Source organism: Myotis yumanensis, unplaced genomic scaffold (assembly GCF_028538775.1).
Source record: "Myotis yumanensis isolate MYYU_CA2020_CCGP unplaced genomic scaffold, mMyoYum1.0.hap1 SCAF_6, whole genome shotgun sequence".
Taxonomy (NCBI): Eukaryota; Metazoa; Chordata; class Mammalia; order Chiroptera; family Vespertilionidae; genus Myotis; species Myotis yumanensis.
The window spans coordinates 6,715,217-6,742,059 of NW_027223757.1; the positions used below are offsets into that span (position 1 = coordinate 6,715,217).

Sequence of the window (26,843 nt, forward strand, 5' to 3'; positions counted from 1 at the left end):
GTTTCATTAATAAAGCTCTATAAAGCTTCATTAATATTCATTATACTTGACTGAGAAGTGTTTCTCCTTCGAAGAAGAGGAATGATCAAAATGTGCCAAAAACTAACTCTGAAGTTCAGGGTAGCCCTCCTGGGACCTTTAACTTTTAGATTGTACAACTGAGGCAAAAGTTGTTAGCTGTGTACTTTTGATAGTTATAATTAACCTAGTTATTAATAAAAGGAAAGGAACACAAGGAAGGCCAAATATTATAGGCATGTCACTTGGGCAGCTTCACCAGGAAACTAAAGCTTTACACTCCCCAGGGACTCACTGGTCTGTGCCCCATAGATGGCTGGGGGAAGGGACTGGGTGCAGACAGAATAGCTTCATACCCAGTAAAGTTGGGATGACACTGAAGGTACCTGCCTATCAGTGACACCTGGGAATAAGTCATTAGCCAGAAGGGTGTGGCTACTGCAAAGGAGCAAAATTTGGGATATTTAATTACCTAAACAAAGGACTACACTCTCTTTTTGCTTTTGGGACACTTGTTGCATGGGGGGCTCGAGTGCTCTTGGTTCCCCTGCTTTTGCCCACACACAATGGACTAATGGGCAACTAGCATGAGGCTGAACTGGACCTGGCTGCAACATGGAACGCAAACTCTGGACATTGGCTTTGCTTCTAGCTCTGCTGAAGCCCCAGCTGCACTTCTATAACTGCACTAGGGAAAATGGGACTTTGAAAACCCAGGGATGTAATTCCACACAAATAAAAATCATTCATTCTCTAGTGTGAGTCTCAGAAAATTCTTTTTCTAGATGTCAGAATGACTCCACCCCCAGCATGCAGTGCGGAAAAGGAAACCCCAATTTCCCCGATAACACTTTGTTTGGTTTAAGTTTGTCTTATAGTTTCTATAAGAACTCTTTAAATGTGGATGTGGTTTGTTACTGTAGCACTTTTTAAAACAAAAACTATACTTGAACAGTTCCAAATTATATATACTATACAAAGCTTCTCCTCCAATAGGTTTCTTATTTATGTGGAATTTCATGTATTGCCGTGTCCTACAAATGAAGATTAAATTCCATCCATTTTCTTCACTTGAAAAAAAAATGTTCCCTCAGCTACTGACTTGCTTCTTCAGATTGACTCTACAATTATCACACAATAAAAATAACTGTGCTCACCCAAGGAGTTCCTAAGATTCTGAAATAACTAATTAAAAGTACCCTTGCCCCAAATCAAATCAGTCGAAAAACATTAATGCATAAATTCATATTTATCCTTTAGCCCCTACTACTCAAACTGTGGTTTAGGAGCTAAAAGCAAAGGCATCATCTCGAAACAGAAATGCAACCTGAGCCCCCCCCACATTAGTGAATCAGAGTCCGCATTTTAACAAGATCCCTAGGCACTGCTCTAGACATTCAAACCTTTTCAGAAAGACTTTTAAAGGCTTTAGAATTTCCAACTACCAATGTTTTTGGGCTCCTGGGCTGCCAGAGAGATGTCTGACTGCCAGCTTAGGCCCGATCCCCCAGGGAGCGGGCCTAAGCTGGCAGGTGGACATCCCCTAAGAGGTCCTGGACTACCAGAGGGCGCAGGCCGGGCTGAACGACCCCCCCCCCCCCCCCCCACTCGAGTGAATGAATTTTCATGCACCGGGCCTCTACTTAGAAAATAAAGTAAGTGAACAGTCTGTTAAAACAATTTCAACTTCGGTATTTGATTTAAATGAGAAGAGCACAAGGCATTAATCTATCATTATAATTCATTAAGCATATATAAGGAAAATTATATACTTACTTTCTGAATGAATTTCTCAACACTCTGTACCACATGTTTATAGAACTAAAAAAAATAAATAAAGCATGGTTTTAAAAATCTGTTTGCTTACAATTAGCATTTTCCTGCTAAACATAGGATTTACTATAGTTTCAAAGGTCTATCAAAACAATGAATATTAATCATGAATTTTGAGACAGCCATTCATGTAACTGGTCTTTACAACTACCTATGATATCTAATCAGTAAAGGAATTGCTGAAGTAGGTATATGGCATTATATTCAAGATGTGTTACATTAACACAGATACACAAGAATTGTCTTTATGAAAGCATATTTTCACAAATAGTTATAATGACAGCAAAATATTTGTAATAAGCACACTGGCAGATATATATTCTTATTTGCACAAAAGGAAAAGATTTTCTATAGTATCATTTTTTAAGCTAAATTAGCATAGTAGAAAAATCAAATAAATGTCAACAAAAAGCATTAATAAATGTATGCAAGGGAGTTGTTTTCAAAGTCATTATCTCCCTGCTTACCCCGGTACTTCAGGGTATTGCTGATATTCTTATTAAGAGTAGGAAAACATACCACCAAATATCCACAGGTTAATAAATAACTACATAATTAAAAATAAGCATTCATTCTCAATTTTAATAGCCCTACTCAAGCAGGGAGTCTTAGCTTTGGGAACAGGAACCTCTTAGAGAGATGTCTACGGCTAAGCTTCAAAAGGTCCTTAACGCCAATAAATTTTGTGTATATGTATACTTCTCTAGAGAAGATCCAACCTCTTCCTGAGGTTTTCAGAAGTATCCATGAGTCAACATGTTCAAAACCATCGTATGACAGCAATGGTTAAATGTCTGTGGCCTCTTCCCACAATTCAAATGCCCTATGTACAATGAGGCTCAATTATTTTCCATAATGGCTCATTTTCAAATATTTAATACAATCAATAAGAAAAAAAAGCAATAAAAAAATTTTTAGAAAAATTTTACTAATTCAAGATTTCAACATTCTGTAAAGTCAGTGTGCCAAATAACAGTGTTAAACACATCCTCCAAAATGTGCCCATATCTAAAATCTTACCCGCCTAAGAAAAGTAAGGAAAAATGCTGGCTCAAAGTTTATGGAAGAAAAGCTATCAAAATGGTAAGTGTTTATCTCTAGGTGGGAGAGTTTACAGTGATAGATTTTCATTTTTGTGTTTTTCTCCATGAATATGAATTAACTCTGTAAAGAGGAAGAACATATATAATCTGTAAAAATTATCCCAGCTCCAAAATATTACTGCAGTATTCTCTTTTTAAAAACAAGAATAAAATGTATTACCTTAATAGCTTTGATGGCTGCTTTAGTGATTTGGGTCATTTTCGCTTTCGAAATTGGTGGCTTGTAGTCATTCAGGGAATACAGCTAATAAAAACAACAACAACAACAAATTTTAATCCCCACCCAAGGACATGCTTATTGATTTTAGAGGGAGGGGAGGGAAGAGAGAAGAAACATCAATGTGAGAAACATCAATCAATTGCCTTCCCATACATGCCCAGATGGGATTGAACTCATAACCAAGTATGTGCCCTGACTGAGGACACTCCAACCAACTGAGCCACAACAAATTTTAAATTCAGCAAAACTGTCTTTAAGCAATTATATGAAATTACCAAACATTTCCAATTTTATATTCAATGAAATCAAAGTACTGCCTTTCTTTTAAAAATCAAGTTCAACATCATTAGCCATCTGGGAAATGAAAATCAAAACTACAATGAGGTACTGAGTCAACTTGCTTATAGTAAAAAAAGACAGAAAATAATGTATTAGTAAAAATGTGGAGGAACTGGAACCCTTATACAATGCTCGTGAGAATGTAAAAATGGTACAGCAGCTTTGGAAACCAGTTTGACAGTTTCTTAAAAGATGAAACATAATAATATACAATATAGCCCAGCAATTCCACTCCCAAGTATATATAAAAGTTGAAAATATACGGTCACATAAAACTTGTACACAAATGTTACTGCAACATTATTCACGAAAAAACTCATTTAAAAAGTGAAAACCACCCAAATGTCCACCAACTGATGAAAATTAAATAAAGAAATTATTAGCCATGGAAACAAAAATGAAACATGCTACAAAACAGATGAATTTAAAAAATACTATACTCAGTTAAAAAAGAAGAAAAGCCATATTAATTTAAAAATAAAACAGCTTGGCAGGTGTCACTCAGTGGTTGAGTATCGATCCATGCACCAGGAGGTTGCCAGTTTGATTAGAGGTAGGGCACATGCCTGGGTGTGGGCTTGGTCCCCAGTAGGGGACATGCAGGAGGCAGCCAATCAATGTTTCTCTCTTATCGATGTTTCTCTCTTTCTCTCTCCCTCTCCCTGAAATCAATAAAAACATATAAAAATTTTTAAATAAAAAAAAAACAATTATAGGATTATCTATAATAATAAAAGCATAATATGCTAACTAGACCAGAGGTTTTTCCGGACGACCTTCAGGATGAACCCGGGGCTACAAGGGAAGCCGGGGTCCCAGGTGCCTGCCAGCGGCCAGAGGGAAGCCTGGGTCCCGGGTGCCAGGGGGAAGCCGGTGCCGGGAGCAGGGGGAGGAAGGCCTACTCTTGCACAAATTTCATGCATCGGGCCTCCAGTATTTCTATGAAATGTCCAGAAAGGACTAATCTATTAGTGACTGTCAACAATGTGGAAGAGGGGGGAGTTGGTAAGAAGTACGGAGTGAGTACTAATGAGCACGGCATTTCTTTTAGGGGTAATGAAAATATTATAAAATTAAATGTGGTGATGGTTATACAATCATACTAAAAACCAGTGAATTATACACTTTAAATTGATTAATTATACGGCATGTGAATTGTATCTCAAAACTTTTTAAAAATCAATAGATTTCTTGTTTAGCAATAATCTCCCCCTCAAAAAAATCTTTTTTGAAATTTCTATTTTAAGCAAAGGATAATACTGCTTAGAGAGAAAATTAGAGAGAAAACTGAGACAAGGTGGGGAATTAGGAAACAACAAATAACTGAGCTTAAATGAATAGTGATTAAAATTTGCAATGTACTCAGTGATGCTAAGGTTTTAAATAATGCTGTAAGATACTATATACAAGTCTGGAAACTAACCTTTGGTCATTACAACAGTGCAAAAACAACTTGTACAGACAATAAAAGCAAGTTTGATTAATAAACTAGAAATTCATCACTGAATTCTGTTCATTTTTACCGTTTTCCCCATATTTGTTTCTCCTCGTCCTCCTCCAACCATGACCACAACCATAGTCCAAATTACTTTCATCTCTCATACAGAGAACACCTAAATGTGGCATGTCTACCTTTACAAAACTAATCTGATTGGGTGATTAATATTCACCAACCATTCTCTCTACCCCTTAAAAAGGTCAGTGACTTCCCATTCTTTGAAGAAACACAAAAATCTACATATACAAGGTCCTGCCTTGATCTAACTCCTGCCTACCTTTCCAGTTTCATTTCACCCCATGATTCCCTCCCCAGCCCTCTGCTCCAGGCACAAAGATCTTTTTCAGTTCCCAATTCAAAGCCTTTAAAATGGGTTTGTTCTATTTGGAATACTCTCCACCAGGGCCTCCCCGCTGTTAATGCATACTCATCCATCTTAGTTAAAGCATCACCTAATGAGGAAAGCCTTCCCTACCCCCTCCCCAACCACATCAAAACCTTCTTTTATGCTCTCACTCTACTGTTAGCTGCCTTCGAAGTATTCATTGCAGTAATTTGGCATTTACTTGTATGATTTTTAATACCTGAGTATTAATAAAAGACAAAGGATGTAAGTTCCTTAATGCAGTTTAAGTTAACAAGAGGTTAATTGTACACCAAGAGCTGTCCAAGAAAGCTGCCCACCTCTTGATAATAATGCCCAACCAGGATGAGGATCTCATCAGATCCTTTAAGAAGTGCCATCTCTGTCAAACTCACAAGGAACTTCAATATATTTGTAGCCGTAATTCCTACCCCATGCCAGTCTACTCACCAGGTGCAAAATAACATCAACACATGCTATATATAGTGCTTATAACAAGTCATGTAAAGCAAAGAATTTATTGCTGCCCATCTGAAACCCACTACTGCCCTCTCCTACTAGAGAATAAGCTCTAAGAATGAAACCCTGACTTGATTTAGATTTTTTTTCTTTGCACCAAACTGTATCCTCTGTGTGTCCAGTAGAGAATATATGTTTCTTAATAAATTAAAATGAACAAATACAAGACACAGCATTGCACAAGCTTTACACAGAAACACCTGGATTTGAATTCCAACTAAGTCATCTTACTACAAGTTGTTAAACCTCTAAAGCTTAGTTTTCTCATTTACAAAATAAAAATACTCATTTCACAGAAACACTGCATATAAACTTTTTAGAACAAAATTAAGTAGCTCAACAAAGTTGACCATTATAACCTTCCTCTTTGGTAGTTATTCTCCATTAAGTGAACAACATTAAAAGACCCATCAAACATGTTTTCACTAAGCCATTTGAAGGTCCTTTCTATAGTCATTTATATTACTAGGGCAATGAAAATGTATCAAGTTCTACCTATGGTTAACAATACATTACTTTCATTTTCTTTGGTAAGCCCTGAAATTTCAATCAAGCATTAATTAGTCCATACTTGAGCAGACTAAAGCTTTGCTTTCGGGCTTTTTTTTTTCTGGAGGGTAGGGGGGAGGTGGTTAGAGAGCGGATGAGAAAGGCAGGTTCTGGGAGGTGAGGTAGCAGAAAAATAATTTAGACTTGTCAAACATTTTCAACAATCTAAAAAGTCACCTTTCATCTGAGAACCCCTTTCTAAATCTACTGCATTTAAACAATGCATCTACTACAGAAACTTAAGGCACTACTCAGAGAAATAGTAATTTAGTATTTTTCAAAGGATCACTGAATACATATTATGCTTCCAACTTTTTCTCTAGATTCTCTAAAATCTCGTTTCTTTATGAACTCTGATCATCAGGAAACAGGCATAGATCATTTCATCTAATTCCTCAGTGAATTCCTGTAATAAAATTTTATATTGTTCTTAACTTATAAAGATTGATAAAAATTTCCCCTAGAACACTGTCTTTTAGCAACCTGTTAAAGAAATAGTTATCTGTACCAAAAAGTCCCTTATACAAAAATTCACAAAATATATTTTCCTTGAATTCAGAAACATAAGAATGATTGAGCTAATTCCCTTGTGCTTATTTTTTATTGAAAAAGGATGATTTAACATTTCCCCTTTCTTGTGCGTTGGCTTCTATGGTGGACCTTGCTTATGTTTAGTAGTATAAACATATACTCAAACATCTACTAACATCTACTTCTCTGCTATATTTAACTAGTTTTGTTGTATACAAAAATAAAATCTATTTTCAACTGTGATAAACAATGCTAAGATGCTTCAAAGTTCTTTTTGAAGTAGGTGTATAAATTTACACATTTAATGAACTAGTGTTACCCAGCACATGACATCAGAAACAGCTTGTCATCATCCAGTCTCCTTCTATTCTATTTCCATCTTCACATTTAAATATTCTACATATTCCACCATTGCATCAAACTCAATCATCTTGGACCTCCATCAAAGACTTAAGAATTTTTATGGATGTCACTATAACCATTCAGTATTTTAAACCCTCATTCTAATCAAATACAGGGTGTTCCAAAAAATGTAAACACACTTTGAATAATTATAATTCCAATGGGTTAAATCTGAAAAGAAATATCACTTGAACTATCAGCTGTTCAACTGTATACATTTGGGGAGGACACCCTGTATATAACCTACCACTCAAAATTTGATCCGGGACAGAAAACACACCATGGTTTGAACAATGGAAAATGTTAGAGAATAAAAGTTGACTCTGGGACCTTTCTTTTCCTTTGCCTGACAATTCTCTCTATGCTTGAGTCAGAAGGCAATGGCTACTTGCTCCCGAGGCTTGGCTCTCTGCAGACCCAGTGTTCTCAAATATGGGTTGTAATCCCACCATCTATTTCTTGGGGTCTGACTCCCTACTACCATGTTTTCCAAAGTCTAAAGTGGCTGCTGATCCTGCTATGCCATTCCATCAAATTATTCCCTCCGTTTACACTACTTTAACTTCTTTAGAGCTACTGGTGCCTGCTGTGTCTACACTCTGCTTCCCACATTCAAGCTTTCCCCCCTCATGTGCTATGTTCTAATGCTATCTAATACCGTGTGAACAATTCTTTACTTACCCAAACTCTATCCATCTGACCCCAGTGATTGAAATGAAATCCAGTCTTGACCTGCCCCTTCCTTTGGCTACTGAAGACTTATCAATTTAAAGGAAAGATGTAAACAAATAGCCTGGGTTTTCAGTCTAATTAATTCATTATTTATGTTTCAACTCCCCTCAGGTACACTGAAAAATAAGTGCTCTTTGAATTAGTAACGTTTTAAATTTCTACACTATCACTTATATGCACATCAAATACTTATTTTTAGATCTAAAAACAACTTCTTCAAATCAAATCAAGGTTTGAAGAATCTTTTACCTAAACTGGGATATCTTACATGTTAGTGGCTACTGCAACAAAAACTTTCATTTCTAATAAAGATTTTTTAAGTTGCTGATTACTACCCAGGCCAAGGTCAGCACAGTTAATATTTTAGGCTTTGGAGTCCACATGATCTCTATCACACTACTTATACTTAGCTGCTGGGGTCCAGCCCCATGGGATCCAGGGGTTCCTTTGCCCATAGGTCAGTCCGAGGCTTAACCCTATATCAGTTCCCCACACTTAGCTCTATCCCCATAGCAAGAAAGCAGCCACTGAAAACCCATATATAAATGGGAAGGGCATGCTCCAACAAAATTTACAAAAGCAGGCCAACCCCTACATTTGGGCAATGTTTTTCAATTCTACAAATGTGCACTATTTTGGGAGGATACACATTGCAATCTCTGTCCTTAGAAAGCATCTTCATGCCCTCCCTCATCTATACACCGAGTGAAGCTCGTTACCCCAAACTTAAAATGTTGTACTCTATTGCTTGTTATTTCAAGTACTCTTCAGTTCAAAAACGAGTGCCTTTTTCAACTTGAACACTATTAAGTAAATACTATTATCACCTTGGAAGAACCCATCAAAGAACTTATTCGTGACATACCCCAAAGAACCATCAAAATTTGGGTGAAATCTTACTCATTTACAGACTAATTTTATGCCTTCAAAGATGTTGGTTCTATGACCAATGGAATTAACCTTAAGTGTGAACCTAAAGCAACTAAAACAGTAATCAACTCAATCCATTTTTTCAACAGTGGTCCTTTCGGGACTTGAGATTACTAGTTAGGATCCCTTAAATCTCCAAAGAAATCAGAAATCATAAAAGTTCTTAAACTAATACAATCTTGACACTTTCAATTCAAGATAGCATGCTAACCACAGACATTGTCTTTTCCTCTCCCTATTAAGAGGACAATAAATAAAAAATTCAGAAGGTTCAACAACTCACAATGAAAAGCAGAATGAAGAGGGTAGTAGAATCAGCAGACAAAATGTCACAAATTTCCAGAAAATGGAAATGTGTAAGGATTGGTAACTGATGAAACAGAGAAGAATACTCAAGCCACAGTCCATACAAAAGAATATACAGTGGGGCATTGACTTACGAGTGTCCCGACTAACGAGTTTTTTGAGATACCAGCTCTCTCTCGGCCGATTTTTTGCACTGAGTTGATAGAGTAATTTGAGTTAACGAGCTCGGTCTTAGAACGAATTAAACTCATAAGTCAAGGCCCCACTGTATAACCAAAGAGAAAAATAATTTGTCCTGAAGAATTCCAGATGCCCACCACTCAAAATCAAGGTATTAGAAAGGACATGAGAGTATTATGCTAAGTGAAGTGAGATGTGAAAGGACAAAAACTGTATGATTTTACTCTTTTGTGGAACTAGAGACCCGGTGCACGAAATTCGTGTACTTGGAGGGGTGGGGAACCCTCAGCCCGGCCTGCACCCTCTCGTAGTCCGGGAGCCCTTGGGGGATGTCCAACTGACAGCAATAGGACATCCTTAGTGCTGCTGCAGAGGCAGGAAAGGCTCCCGCCACCGCCGCTGCACTTGCCAGCCATGAGCCCAGCTTCTAGCTGAGCAGTGCTCCCCCTGTGCAAGCACACTGACCGCCAGGAGCGGCTCCTGCATTGAGCATCTGCTCCCTGGTGGTCAGTGCGCATCACAGCGACCAGTTGTTCCACCACTGGGCCGAAACTCTCCGACATCCCCCGAGGGGTCCCGAATTGCAAGAGGGTACAGGCAGGCCGAGGGACCCTACCAGTACATGATCAGGGCCAGGGAGGGACACAGGAGGTTGGCCAGTTGGGGAGGGACCAAAGGAGGGCTACAGGGTGTGTCTGGCCCATTTCACTCAGTCCCGATCGGCTGGACCCCAGCAGCAAGCTAACCTACTGGTAGGAGTGTCTGCCCCCTGGTGGTCAGTGCACGTCATAATGAGCAGTTGAGCAGCCTTAGCATATCATTAGCATGTTATGCTTTGATTGGTTGTACAGATGACCAGACGACTGGACACTTAGCATATTAGACTTTTATTATATAGGATATCAAACAAAAAGTAACAAACAAAAACTCATACAGACAACAGAATGGTGGTTACCAGAGATGAAGGGGGTGGGAAGGTGCGGGGAGTAAAATAGATAGTAACAGATGGTGAGCACAGTGTTATTATGTTATTAACCAATGTTACCCCCAATAAATTTAACTTTTAAAAAGAGCCTATTATTCACAAACTTTACTACTTGGAAACCAATAGACCTTATTACAAATTTTACTTCAACAAGACAAAAACTAGATATTCTCTACATCCAAAATTTCTCACTCCCTAACATACAAATTCTCTTTTCCCATAGAACACCATCTTCCATATTATTTTTGGTATGAGACACAACATAAAATATTAGACAATATAAGCATGTAACAAAGTAACACACAAAGTCAGATGCCTTTGACATAAAATGTAACCAGAAAATAACATTAGAATTAACTGTATCAGAGTCAACATTAAGAAAAGCACTCTCTAAAATAATGTGAACAACAGTGATTTCTTCCTAAGATTTTTAAAGTAAATTTCTCTGTAAAAAATGTTTGAAATAAAACTCTAAAAATATAAGTGTGGGTTTACTTCTACTGAAGTAGCAATATTCCTGAGCAATCAATTTTTTAAAGAGCAAAGGCCAAAAGATTATGTTAAAGATATTCTTCAAAGACCCCCCTCAGATCAGGCTTTTAACAATTTATACTAAGTAATGTGTTGTGTTAGTATGAAAACTTCAGAACAGTTTCAAATGTACCTTTGCAGAAAAAAAAAAAAGACCATTTGTAACATAAAATCCCAAACGTTATTATACCTAAAAACCAGTGAGTAAACATAGAAATAACTGTTTTTTCAAAAACAACATACTTTTTTCTCATTATAAAAACATTTAAGTAGAGAAAAAAATGAAAAATACAATTAAGCACAAAAGATAGAAAATGTAAGTCATCTATAACCCAACAATTCAGCACTCAAATCAAATATACTCATTAGTGCCAGCACTATAGACCCAATAGAACAGGCAGACAAGGTCTCTGTCTTCATGGAACAAATTGGGTACATCTGGAGACAGAAGATATTCTAAGAAACAAATAGACACAGTTTGCAGAGTGTGTAGTTAAGTACACAATGAAGGTAGTAAATGTTATTTGGTGAAGAGAATGCTAAATTGTCCATCTTCCTCAGAATCTCAAATCCAGAACCTCTTGTTTTAAAACTACAAATACATAAGGGGGAATTATGTCTATTTTCTTAAAATTATAAATTTGAAGCAAACCTCTGTCTAGTAAGATCAACCCTATATACCAAGCTTTGAGGGATAAAAAAGAAAACCTCTTGTTTAAAAAGAAAAAAAAAAAAGAAAAGAAAAAGGAAATAAGGCCATAATTTGATATATGTAAGTACTAACAAGATTATGACAAATATGTATGTTTATGTGCTTTATAACCAATTATCCTTTCCTATGGGCTATAAGCATTTTCACATAAATAATTAATCTTTTCTATTATTAAGTAGAATATCATATTTCTCAAGCATTGGCAGATGTCTAAGGCTAATAGTACAGTTTTTAATACTGTTATAAAGGAAGCTATTTATTTTAGAACCTAAGTTATAGTTTAAAACTGTGTTAATAACAGGCAAACTGTAATCAATCTCCCTCCCACACAAAAAAAAAACACTAAAAAAACTAAATTTAGATCACAAAAACTTATTTGCATGGTCCTTAATTCAATGCACAAATTTATACTTTTTCCAAATTCTTGGAATAAAGGGGGTTAAAAAATACTCTTTAAAAAAAGTACGTGAGTTACACTGAGCCAAGATGTAGTAAGCCAACTACAGCCTCTCACACTGACTACAACTAAAACACCAGACTACAAAAAGCAACTGCCTGAGGACTCTGAAAAGTAAACAGCAAGCCAACTGAACACTAGAGTCAAACTTGAGTGTGACCAGTGATAGCAGGGGAGGGGCTGTGTTTGGGTGCTGAACACAAAAATTTCAGTGATTTGTGTTCCTCTATCATCTCTGGGCTTTGATCCCAGACCTGGCAGAATCCAACAGGTTTGCCAATACTACAAGCAAAACCACCAGGGGAGACCCCCTTTGTCTGCTGGCTAGCTGAAAGGACTCCTCCATGCTATCAGGGAGGGGGCTCTTCCTGTATGCCCCACTCTTCCTTCTCTCCCCTGGCCCTTCTAAGCATTACAGGGCGGCCAGCATCTAAAAGCCCAAGAGAAGAGCCATCTCCAGAAAGAGGAAGCAGGAAAAGGAAGTCCTGGGACCTGCACACAGTATGGGGGAACCCAGAGGAAGCTGGAGAAGAAGCTCCCCTAATTCTGTGTATGAACTAACAAGTCCTGGGCTCATCTCTGGAATGGGGCTTTCATGAAAGAGACCCAAAGAAGCCCAGCAGCTAAGGCCCCTAGAACTAAAACCTGTGTAAACCCAATGCCCAGAGATGAACTCCTGAGTGGCACATGTGCTGGGCACACCTAAACAGCAAAATAAATGCTCTGAAATTGTAGTGACATTGGAAAAACCACAAAAAGGCAACACAGAACTTGCATCCCAAACCTTACCAAGTTCAATGCCTGCATCAACGTTCTCCAGAGGATTTAATGAAGTCCTACAATACTAAAAATGTCCAGTATACAAAAGCCAAACCTACTTGGCATACACATACATACATACACACACATGGAAAATCTGTCCACACTGCTCAAGGGAAAAGATAACAGATGCCAACCCCATGAAGACACTGATGTTATCAGTCGAAGACTTTAAAGTTATAATCATCCTCAATAAGGTAAAGGAGAAAAACTGTTGAAATAAATGCAAAGAAATTTCAGCAGAGAAAAAGAAACTACAAAATAAACATAGAAATTTTAGAACTGAAGAAAAATTACAGTATTGACAAAAAATGTAGCATGTTGCTAAACACAAGAGGTATAAAAACTTCACTAGTGACTATATATTTTAAGTAAATGGACAGGATTATATATTTTAAGTAAATGGACAGGATTACTTATTTAAATAAACGGACAGGATAAATAATCTATCACAATTATTTTTATATAACACTAGAGGCCTGGCTGCCGGCACCTGTTTTCCTCTGGCACCCGGGACCCAGGCCTTTGCTCTGGCCGGAGCCTTGAGTCTTCGCTGCTCCAGCTGGAGCCTTAAGTCTTCGCTCCACTGCTTCACACCTACATATGCAAATTAACTGCCATATATGTTGGGTTAATTTGCATACTCTCCTGATTGGCTGGTGAACATAGCGGAGGGATGGTCAATTTACATGTTTGTCTATTATTAGGTAAGATATTACACGACAGTTTTTAAAAAGTCCAGAAAGAGAGTTTTAAGGTATACTAAGTAATAGAAATTTATTGTTAATGTACAAGTAAGAAAATGTCTAATATGTTACATAACAAATACAATATATTTGCAGTAACTACAACTTTATATATGTATGAATTAAATGCAAAAATAAGACTAGGAAAAATATTCAGAAAAGTATCAGTTATAACAACTGCATATAATTTATTTAACATAGAATATTTCCTTAAAATTAAAAAAGAACAAAAGTCCTATTTTCTATTTCATGCTATTCTCTCCACCTAGAATGGTCTTCTACTTTTTATCAAACCATAACCTAACTAACCCACTAGATAAGAACTTTCTCAAGGTAATGCTAGCCCAATTAAAATAAAACAGAACAGCCCGGCTGGTGTGGCTTAATGTTGACCCATGAACCAAGAGGTCATGGTTCAATTCCCAGTCAGGGCACATGCCCAGGCTGCGGTTTGATCCCCAGTAGGAGGTGTCTAAAATGTAATCACAGATAATTTTATGGAGACACTAATTTAAAGTGTGTATATTAAAAAGTTGGTGTATGAGGAAACAATTTACTTAACTATTAGTGGATTAACATATTTGTTTTTCTCCCCTCTCCTCCCAAATGGCATTTAACAGAGAAACAATATACTAATAAAGTGGTATTTAAACACTTAAGACTTTGCCTCATGAAAACAAGAACACATGTCATAATTTAGTGCCAAAATATAAAAATGCTTCTGGGGGAGGTATTCAGACAAATGAAATGTACATCTAGTTGGGAACAACAGAGAAAAGGTTTAATGAAGAAAACAGACGTAAAATGGACTGACTTGAAAAAGAAAGCATTCCTGTTCAGCTGTGATTCTGCCTCCACACTATTTACATATGTAACTCCCTCATGAGTAAATCTCTCTTGAGGAACAGTAATTTTTCTAAAAGGATTGGAGAAGTAGCTATTTCCTAATGGGAAAGCATTAAAATCTCAACAGAATGCTGTCACTGAGTACCCGTAACAAGACACACAGACGGGAATATATAATGCAGAGCTTTGCATATAATAAGTATTCCTGTTTCATAGTATTGCATATAAACAATGTATATGATAAACATATTTATAGCAAGGGGAAAGTGATGAGGACATTGACTAAAGTATCAATATTTATTTTTATTACTTAGGATTGAGAATAAAAAGGAAAGGAAGGATGCTAAACATCTTTTTAATATAATTCACTGAATTTTGTGACTGAAAAGATATAAACAAAAGGGAAGTACCCAAGTTTTCAAGTGTATTTGGGAACATGATTTTATTACTAAAATAAAGTCTAAAAGTAGTAAGTTTGAGGAAGAAAAACAAGGTGATTAGGATCCTATTTCATGAACAAATGTACACAAAATACCTAGAAGATATAAGATTGAATCCCAGAAGAGAAAAGCCAAAATACAAGTCATCCCTAAAGAGACAATAGTTGAAGAGACATAGAATAAAATACTGAAGACCAAATATCAGAGAGACTATAAATAGAACAAGAAGAGCCTAGCAGCCTATATTTCATTTCAGAAATAGAGCAACAAATACAAAGACTAAAAAGACACACTGTAGCATACATAATAGTAACATTTTTCATCTCTATAGCACTATGTCAGTTATTAAGCACTATCACAAATGCTTTATCACTTTTACCTTCAGAATGGCCCAATAAGATATTATTCTCATTTTATAGATATATAAACTTAGGCTAAGTGACTTCATTAAATTCAAATTGGTAATAAGCTACAAAACCATGTCTCAAACTTAGTTCTGGCTACCAAGACACACATTTTCCAAAAAAAAAAAAAAGTCCAGCAATTAGCAACCAACTAAACATAAACATATACAATTGAGTCACTAAGATGATAGATAACCGTAGATATACCATGTAATAGTATCAACCTAAGTAATAACCAAGAAAACTGTAAAACATCAGATTATGATATTTAATGTCTACTGATCAAGTTAACAGCTAAATAAATTCCATTTAAATATAAATTTTAAGCAATCCTCAAACAGGTTTCAGTTTTCCAACCTTTAACAATGAAACTCACTTTATCTAAAAGATTAAATTCAAATATTATTAAAATAGGCCAACTCCATCCTTCTCCCAAAAGCTAAGACATGTAGTATTTTTGGGTTTGAGGGAAATATTAGAAAAGTAATATGGTAATAAATGCTGTGAAAAATTCTAAATATTAAAAGCTCTCATTCACTGCACCCCATCCACATACTGTTTAAGAAATAATCAGTTAAAAGGCTGGTAAGGCTGCCTGCCTTCAAGCCTTTCTATATGCAATTATATACATATCTATACTAATAAAAGAGTAATATGCTAATTAGACAGACATCTTCGGGACAGCCTTCCGGACAAAGCCGCAGTGGCTGCGAGGGCCAGCAGTGGCAGCAGCAGCGGGGTGATGGGGGCGGTGCTTTCCCCTGATCAGCCTGATTGCCTCCCATAGAGGGAGGCCAGAGGCAGCAGCAGTGGCAGGGTGATAGGGGCAGCGCCTTTCCCTGATCAGCCTGGTCGCCTCCTGCAGGAGGCTAGACTGCGGCTTAGGCCTGCTCCTTGTGCGGAGCGGGCCTAAGCCGTCAGTAGGACATCCCCTGAGGGCTCCCAGACTGTGAGAGGGGGCAGGCCTGGCTGAAGGACCCCCCAAGTGCATGAATTTTCATGCACCGGGCCTCTAGTAAATATTATAAACGTGTATGTGTATATCTGAAATACTTTAAATGTATATTCTTAAGCAAAAATTATCCTCTTCATAACTGTCTAAAATTGATTTTCTTAAAAGCCTTGCTGAATTTAGTAAAACAATTCTTATAGATGTCGACTAATATTATTGATACAAAAAACATGATGGTTTATATTTTGTTACTTTCTGCTGCTGAAAAGTTTTGTTCAACTAATTTTCCAACTTGGAAAATATGCTGAACACAATCTAGCACTTTCTTTATACTCATAATCTCCACAACTTTATCCAGTATTAACTATGTTGTAATATGGAGTTATCTTTCAGGGTGACAGAGATATTCACAATGACACCAAAAGTTTCCAGTTGCGGCCTTTTTTTCCAACTACCTCTACTTCTTATTTTTTTAGTTTTCTTTAAGAAAACTATTTTAGAAAACAAAAATTTTAAAAAAATAAGAATATTATAACTAGTATTCTTTAGCTTCCCAAATACTTTATAAAATTATCTTATAATTTTATGTATTCAAACCATTTTTTAATATTTTAAAACCAGCCAACATTTTAAATATTTAAATCAAATATGAGGTAGTCAGGGAAGGCATCATTATATCCCTATATTTAAAATGAATAAACTAAAACTAAGAAAAATTGGAAAACTTGTTCATTAGGGTTAACATTTAAGAGATCCTAAAGCTTACCTTATCTAATTCCATTTTTTAAATGATGAAACAACTACCTTCTTTCTTGCCAATTGTAACCTATCACATCATAGCAACCACATTAATTTTGTAGCCTTGTCATACTTCTATATACCTGCACCAGGAGCCTTCTAAACAGTAATCTATGAAAATCTAAAGAAGGTAGTTACCAAGTAGCCACCATCATTACAATGTGAATATCAGAAACATGCTAAGGACACAGGCTTATAGAGTAACTGCACTCCTTCGAAAAAGATCAAGGTACATGGGCTTTCTACCCAAAGGCTGTTTTTACTGAGTTGCTAAAAAAATGCTGGCTAAGTGATGTTACTGTACAATAAATACCTCCCTGCCAAGAAATACATGCTGTTGTCGTATGGCAACCTATTTTATGAACAAGAGTGGCAGTACTGTAGCTTGTTTCTTATCCTGGCCAGTGTTAGCATGAAACGATAGTAATCTAATAACCACCAATTTGCACGCTTCCACCTCCAACACAAACACTACCAAATTCTCATTCCAAAAAAATCCATATGGAGAAAATGAAAATGAGAATAAACCAAGACACAGAGCAGAAATTTCTTCTTATCTGACGTCTAAGTACATGCCTCTGATAAGCTGTGATTCTACACAAGTTTTATCAGAAACTTGATTCTTCAGCCGTAAAATGAGTCAGTTAAATGATATATTATCACACGTCTTTCAGGTCTAAAATTTGTAATTTCTTGAAAGCAAGATTAAGCATGGAAATAAACAAGGAACCCAATCACAGAACCACAAACTTAAGATCTGCCTATAAATACAATGCATAACATGACTGTAATAGTCTTTAGCCTACCCTATTCTAAAACTAAAGGGAACAGAAATGATTCTCCAGGAGAAAACAAAATATATACATGTAGACAAACACATATATAAAAATGACTTCAGTTTAAATTTTCCCTGGGACCCAAGCAATTAATCTTTATTTAATTTAAATTCTTTCTTATGTCTTTTGTAAACATCAAAATGAAAATAATGTTAAATTTACCTCCTCTTAATTTTAGAAATACTAGTAACTGTGAAATGGCCAAATGAGAACAAGAGGAAGAATAATTCATTTATAAATCCTCTCATAATCAATCCCCATAAACCATATTAGCTGGAATTTCTCAAATAAACATAGGTTCTATTTCTAATAATATCGCCTTTAAATCCACAATTCCATGTTCACAATAAAGCGGTTACTGTAGACAGATTTAAGATAAAGCATTATGTGACTATGAGGAGCTAATAAAATGCTGAATGATATGAGCAGACTTAATGTTAAGAAATTCTGTTAAAATCTCATTAAACAAAATCTAAATATTTAATTTTATTCATAGATCATTCAATTTACTACTTAAGTTTTAATTGCACACAGGAACATCTGGTTGCATAAGCAGAATTTAAAGCAAGCATATTCCATGGAGTTGCTTTTAAATGTCCTTGTATTCACAAATACAATGATAGGGAAAAGGGACCAAAGCCTTCTGGAGGGAAAAAACTGAAGAAGATATAAAAATCTACAAGATTTTACCCTAAGCTTCATTCTCTTCTTTCTCTACATCACCTCTTTAGACAATTGTACCCTCTCCTAAATCTTCATCTCTAGCCTATTTTTCCTTGGTGCCTGACCTATATATACCCAGCTGTATATCTCCACCATAAGGTCCCACAGACACCAAATCTTCAAGAAGTACATCACTACTGCCACAGTCAACACAATAGTCAGTGTCTTGAGATATGGATGATTTCAACTCTTCTTCCATTCTTAAGATCTTTATTTTATTCTAAGTAAAAAAATATCCACCATTCAACTCAACCCACCAATTCTTTCTGCTCAGGTTTTTTTGCTCTTCCTGATTGGCCCATCTTAGTGATTGGTACTATACAATTGTAACTACCTGGTCCATTAGCCAAAGCCCTGTTACCACCCTCTTCTTCCTCATATCCAGCTCTCTATTATTAGTAAACTTCTCTTGCATTCTTCCCTTCTTCTCCTCTATACTAGTAATAATTTAACCTTCCTTGTCCCCCCAACTTCATCCCTGTCTTGCTCAATAAAGATACTAATCACCTTTCTAAAACACAAATTTAAAACTTGTGCTTTTATTTAAAATCATTCAGAATCTCCACTCACTTTTGATTAGAAATGAGGTTTTATGCATAGTACACAAAGGCCCTCCATCAGAAAATCCTTGCCTAATTCTGTCACTCCCCATGACCCTATCTCCTACCCAAAGTTGACAATTACTTGAAAATGATCTTTGCCTCATTCAATGTCTCTTTCTTTATGCTGTATATACATCATGATATACACAGAAGAGTATACACACAGTATGTATAATGGCTACATCATTACTCTTTGTTTCATAATATTCATCACATTACCTTCTCCTAACTCTGTGGTAATTCACTGCCAACCCACTCTATTAGAAAATGAGCTGTCTGAGGAAAAGGAGGTAGGCAGCTAATTAATGTTGGCAACCACTCTGCAGAATACAATGCCTGATAGTACACATCATCAGATATAATAAAAGGGTAATATGCAAATCGACCGAACGGCCAGTTGCTATGATGCGCACTGACCACTAGGGGACAGGCGCTCAATGCAGGAGTTGCCCCCTGGTGGTCAGTGTGCTCCCACAGGGGGAGTACCGCTCAGCCAGAAGCCGGGTGAGCGCAGCGGTAGTGGCAGGAACCTCTCCTGCCTGAGAGAACACTAAGGAGCAGCAAACAGGCAGGCGGTAAGGAGCGAGGGCTCCTCGACTATGAGAGGGATGTCTGACTGCTGGCTTAGGCGGACATCCCCCGAGGAGTCCCGGACTGCAAGAGGGTGCAGACCGGGCTGAGGGACCCCCCAAGTGCACATATTTTCGTGCATCAGGCCTCTAGTAAATAATAAAACTCAAACAAACAGCAAATACTTTCTAGCATTCTTTCCAATCACTAGCTGCTACTGCATTAAAAACCACTTTTCTGCCCTGACCCTTATGTCTAGGTAGTTAGAGCATCATCCCGAACATCAAAGGGTCATGGGTTCAATTCCCAGGCCCAGTCAGGGTACATGCTGGAGGCAACCCATTCATGTGTCTCTCTCACATCGATGTATGGATGTTTCTCTCTCTCTCTAAATCAATGGAAAAAATATCCTCAGTGAGGAGTAAACAAAACAAAAAAGACACTCTTCTTGGTATAAAAAAAGCCAAAGATGTTAATAACTCTTACAAAAGCAGTTATTCATATCTTAATAAAGTCTTACCAAAAAAAAAAAATAATTAAAAGGGACTTACTGGTTTATTAAACACTTATAGAAAAACTGCAACAAATATCTAACATGGTAAAACTTATTTTTCCAGCAGTGTTGATATTTAGACAGGAAAAAAACAGGTAAATTGCACATAGTTCTTGAGCTTTTATTAGATAAACATTAACATTATCAGGAGACTTTCTCCCTATTTCAAGAAACTACATAAGCAAATATTTAAAGAATCATTCTCATTCATTCATTAAAGCCTTAAAGAAAGATTCGTTGAATTACTATTATGTACTTGGATAATATTTTTTAAAGATCCTATAATACACATGTACTTATTACTAATTAAGTATGGGTTCTTTGTCCCAATTAATAAGGATTTACTTCATTATCCTCCTTTAGTGAATTAGTATAGCTGCACACTGAAAGCTTATGACTGAAAATCATTTTCAAATAAAACTTGCTTCACACAAAAAAAGAAATGGGAAGCAATAAGCAAAATTTTTAGGTTCACCCCTTTTGCTGTATATTTTATCAAGTTTTCAAGAAAGAATGCTCACTCTGCAATTAACATGGCAACAATGTTTAGCAGATAAAATGTCACTAAATGAACAAGAAAATATGCATTTCCAGTTCACACCCACACACAAAAAGTAAATGTAAACTCCATGAGGGCAAGATTTTTTTGCATCTCTTTTTAAATCTGTTTTGCACACTGTTAAAATTCTAAAATCTAGAATAGCGTCTGCACATAGTGGTTAAGTGCTCAAGAAATCTGTTGAATGAATACTCTCACTAATGCAGTCTTTTTAAGTTGTTTGGTAATTAATGTTAAAATAAGCCTTATGAGGTCTACAAGGAATGTAACTTCCTGCTCAATTTTAATTCTGATTTATAAGTAGCATGCTATAAATTCAAGTTCTCAGGTTTCAAAGTTTGCAGCAGGGGCCAGTAAAGTATGACCCATGCCCTATTTTTGTAGGCCCTCAAGCCAAAAATATTTGTGTGTGTTAAAAAAAAAAAAAAAAAAAAAAAGAATTGTGACTGACAAGACTGCAAAAAATACCTTCAGTGACCCACAAAACCTAAAATATTTACTATCTGGTCCTCTACAGAGTCTACTGACCCCTATGAAGAAAGATACCATTCATGAGAAGAAAGCTTTTGAATTCATACTTTCTTCCATCTATGAACTGAAACTGTGCCATTAAAAACAGATCTAACTTTCTCTACATCTAAACCTCTGAAGTTTGGGCTTGTTATTTGATTTTTAAGAATGTTAAGGAAAAACTTATTTACCTAAGGCATTAAGTGGTTATGAAGCTGAAGCTAATAAAAAGTAAAGGAGGATTAAATTAGCTTATGTTTAATGTTTCACATACTAGAAAATAACAAAAAAGAAGAAAACAAAATTAATACAAACAGGAAGAAACTGAACCTAATTATATTTTAAATGAATAAAACTACATTTAGGGAAAAAACTGACCAAGCAATGACTGAACACAGTATTTTGACTGTATACCCTAAGGCTAAATAAAAAACGAACTATAAACAAATATTAAATTTTGGTTAAAGGTTTTCTTTTTTAGACGAGATCGGGCGCATTCAGGGTGGTATGGCCGTGGACAGTTTTCTTTTTTAAAAAATGTATTTCCTTATTGATTTCAGAGAGGAAGGGAAAGGAAGATAGAGATAGAAACATTAATGATGAGAGAAAATTATTGATAGGCTGCCTCCTTCACACCCCCTACTGGGGATTGAGCCTGAAAACCAGGCACATGTCTTTGGCCAAAATCAAACCCAGAACCCTTTAGTCTGCAGGCCGACGCTCTATCCACGGAGCCAAACCATCTAGGGATAAAGGTTTATTTTCACAGACATACGGTTTAACAACTCTGAAACTACTTTCGTGTACCTTATGGTTGATCAAATAACATTTGGAAAGGGGAGAGGCTAGAATGAACCCTTCGATGTTAGAATGGAATTGATGGTATCATCAGGGTGAACTCAATGGCTTTTTAGGTAAAGAAAATTATGTATATATATAAATATATAATTTTCAGCTCAATCTGTTAATAGATATCTATTAAAAGAAATTAGGGCTCCTTGGAGAAATGGCTGATTCCAGGGCTGGGGTGGGAATGTCGTATTATTCAAGAAAGTAAGGGGGTGCTCAAAAAATGATGAGCACATGTCAAACAAAAAACACAAGAGCCAGTTTGAAAGAGCTCTGACTGGTCAAAACTGAGGCAAGCTAAGCATCAAAACACCCCAATGAGTAAAAAGGAATCCATAAGTTCATACTACATGTATACATACATACATAAATGAGGAGAAAGAAAGGCTCTTACAAAATGTCCAACTAATACATAAAGAATAGACTTAGAAAATCACTATTTGGCAACCATCTTAGTAATAACTGATTCAGGGAAGAACTAAATGGTTGCTAAAACAAATGGGTGCAAGTTTGGTGAGTAACAGGATATCTGCATAGTTTCAAAGTATCTCCCCTTAAGATATTTGTTACCAAGGAGAAAAGAATAACTTTACAATGGAGAAAATTTGCAGAAAAAAGTTAACATTCCCATTAATGGGATAAATAGACATCATCTACTTCCAGAGGACACAATCATTTCTGGAGTATTCCTGCCAAATGCATAACCTAAACATAACTATGAAGCAACAGCAAGCAAATCCATATTGAGGGAATTCTAAAAATAACTGGCCCATTCTTAATTTATCTCTCTCTATATAAAAGCCTAAGTGGCCATTTCAACTGGTTGCTATGAGGACGCACTGACCACCAGGGGGCTGATACTCAACACAGGAGCTGCCCCCTGGTGGTCAGTGCGCTCCCACAGCCAACCTCCTGCAGCCGGCCAATCTCCTGCGGTTCCTTTCCTCGGCTGGCCCCAATCGGCCAGATGGCCTGGATCACCAGACAGACCAAGGGATCCCAACCGTGTACAAATTCGTGCACCGGGCCTCTAGTAAGACCATAAATGACAAAGACACTAATAACTAAGAGCTCTAGACTAAAGGACACTAGACAAGACAAATGAATGCAAGGTGTAGTATACAATTTACTCATTTACAATTAAATCATTTACAATTAGTAAAATTGAATAAGATCTGCAACTATTGCATTGTATCAATGTTAATTTCCTGATTTTGATCATCGTACAATGGTTATATAAGAGAATGTCCTTCTCTTTATTTATTGTTTTTTGATCAGGAAACAATGCTTTCAATGTGATTTTTTTGTTCTTCTTCTTAGAAAACAGTTATTTAGAAGTAAAAGGTATCATGAATTGCAATTTACTCTCAAAATGTTCCAAAAAAAAAAAAAAGCCTGCATGTGTTCAGAGAGAAAGAAAGAAAAAATATGGTTATAATTAAGTAAAGGAATTAGGATGAAGTGCACACAAAAATTCTCTTATCATTCTTAGAACTTCTCTGTAAATCTGAAGTTGTAAAAATAAAATTTAAAAACTGAGAAAAAATAGTTAACTTATATTTGGACAATGCCAGTAAAAAGAAATTGTGAAAAATCAAGTGATTTTTTTTTATCCTTTACACAGAAGGATAAGAAAAACATCTCAATCAGAGTTTGAAACCTGGATGGAACTCTAATACTCACAAAGCTGCATTTCCTGGGTAAAACCACAATGGTTGGGCCTCAATTTATTCACTTGTGAAAAAGAGGGTCATACCTATCCTACTTTTCTCACAAGGTTATCCTAAAGATCTACTGAAACATAATGATGGTTGGGGAAAAGAGGAGTTTATAAAGCTCTATATATTACAGCGGCTCACTTTTAACAATGTTTGATTAAAAAAAAAGAGTAGTACTTCAAAAATACATAAGCCAGGTATTTCTCATCATAGCGAGCAGCTGGTTCTAGAAACTAGACACTTGCTGCATACAATGTTTTGGTTTACAAAAATTTTAACTTATTCAACATCCTTTTAACCAATATAATTTCAAACATTTCAAGAAATGGAAATAGCTATATCGATTTTTTTGCCATAAAACTATAGTATCAAAACATTGCTAAATTAAAGAAAGCCATTAACTAGGACTTGGTCAACTTTTAAAAAAAAATTAAAACATTATTGACATATAACATCGTATTAGTTTCAGGTATACTATACTGGTCAACCTTTTACATACTGTGACCCAGTACAAAAAGATCTTCATATCATTTTCCAAGTTCTACAGAGTAAATACATGATCCAAACTGCTTCTTCCTTTACTTACGTGCTATTAAAATAAGCCCTGAGGAATCAAACCAAATTCAAAAAAATGTTGGGGGGGGGGGGCAAATTTTTTCATATACTTAAGTCAAGGGAAAGTTTGTTATAAAAATATTAATTTATTTTTCTAAATTCATAAAGGTTTGGTCACCACTTAAAGTATTTTTAAATCATTTACATGTGGACACTGCTATCTCACGGACAAAAGAAAACATCCTTATTGGCTGTATTTTGTAAGAAAGAGTTATTCCAAAATACCAAGTGTATTTTTAAATACATGTTAGGCCAGGGGTGGGCAACCCCTGGCACGCGTGCCAAACATGGCCCGCCAGTCACTTTTGCTGGCACGGGAAACCCTCTCTTATAATCTTCCATTTGCAATTTTTTTTCTTAATATCGACTTTTTTATTTTTCAGATAAATTCAGTGTAGGCGCATCTTAGATAAATAATTTTATATAACATGTATACATTAAAAAATAAATGTATTTTTCATCATCATATACTGTGTTTTTGTCGCTCGAATGAATTTTATTATTTCTTCAAGGTTCTTCACATACATACACCTTAAGAGATATCAAGTAGGCGTAACATGTTCTCAAAAAATTAGGGTTGGCACGCAGAAGAATTTTGAGTCAGAGATTTTGCTGGTTTAGGCACACACTCACAAAAAGGTTGCCCACCCCTGTGTTAGGCCATTGTTGAAAACATACCATATTCTTGTTTAAGTAAGTCTACTTGCTCAATCTCTATTTTGAATAGATGAGCAATGTGGACTCTGTAAGGCAAAATGCTGAGAACAGACCAGGCAGATCTGAGCCTGGAGAGATGTCCCAGACAAAGCAATCCCTAGAAAAGAATCAACTGGAGTCAGTAATGCCTACCAGCCTCACTAGCTCTGCAGCAAGACCACTGCACTCAAAGGATTACAAGAACATAAGCTCCAAGAGGGTAAGCTTTCGCTTATCTTGTTTATCACTATCCCAGCAGATAGAAAAGTGTCTGGTACATAGCAAATATCCATTAAATATTGGTTAAATGAATGAATAAATGAACGAAAAAATTAAATCCCAGGTCTTTCAAGTCAACCTATATTAAGTTGCAGAATTATTTTAAAAACTTGGCATATATTAACTTAATAGCCACATTATTTTTAAAAACATGAATAGAAAATAAGTAAATCAGAAACAATGAATAATCAATATTCCCCATTCTAACTAAATAGATGTCAAAGTTTGTAAGCTATATCTTGACCTATAGTAGATACCATAACACATTTACATACCCTTCCCTGAGTTTAAAATATGGTCTTATCAGAAACTCTTGTAAAGCAGAATTAGAAAGACAAAATAAATGCATAAAATCAAAATCAGGAAAGCAAATGTATCATGTTTACAATCAAACTTGAGATAGTATTAACTCAGATAAGAAATCACAGGCTATAGAAACATTTCTCATCAACATTTATTTCTCATAAATAGTACCTCTACCAAAATCTGCTCTTCTGTAATTAAAAAATCAAAAATTTGATTATCATTTTTGTTTCTCTATTCCTACAGCATATCTGTCAATGATATGTCATCTTATAGTTTGAAGAACTTCCTCAAAATATAAGATGCATTTTATTTCCAACCATCAAATTGCATTTTAGTCATATTAAGTAGGCAATGAATTTTTTTACAAAACATACAGTAAAATTTTGTGAAGCAGAAGGCAAATAAATGCAACCAGAGTATATATAATTTATACTCACTATTAAGAAAATAACTTCTATTTCACTTAACCTATTTTTGTGTGTGAAGAAATTAAACTTATTTCCTGCATGTTCTCTTTTAAGATTACTAATATATTCTAAGTGACCAGCTTTATTCTGCTTCCCAAGTACTGCCCATATAATCAAGACATCATTTCAGTATCAATCTAAACCTAATATTTTCCAAAGGGCCTGCCTTACGTGGGTTATAATCATCTTACTATGCTTCTTGTGTCCATGCTGCTGGAAAAGCAGTCTGTACAAGCAGGAGTAGAGGCACAATCCTGAGAGAGAGGAGTAGAGAAATATGTTGAGAAAACAAAACCAGAATAAATTGAGCTCACTTAAGAGCTTAGGAACTCAGCCAGTGTTCAAG

General features: G+C 36.0%; 1 protein-coding gene across 9 annotated transcripts in view; it reads right to left on the minus strand.

The window, feature by feature from the left end:
* The window catches only part of SCAF8 (SR-related CTD associated factor 8), a 110,588-nt gene that overhangs the window by 77,000 nt on the left and 6,745 nt on the right, over positions 1 to 26,843 (minus strand). For 7 of the 9 annotated variants that reach the window (XM_070417420.1, XM_070417421.1, XM_070417428.1 and 4 more), the window contains 3 exons: positions 26,689 to 26,751; positions 3,115 to 3,198; positions 1,795 to 1,839 (listed from right to left, as the gene is read on the minus strand). In XM_070417420.1, coding sequence (XP_070273521.1) covers positions 1,795 to 1,839; positions 3,115 to 3,198; positions 26,689 to 26,751 — 192 coding nt within the window. The remainder of the gene's footprint in view (positions 1 to 1,794; positions 1,840 to 3,114; positions 3,199 to 26,688; positions 26,752 to 26,843) is intronic. The other 2 variants (XM_070417427.1, XM_070417423.1) reach the window with 1 other exon arrangement.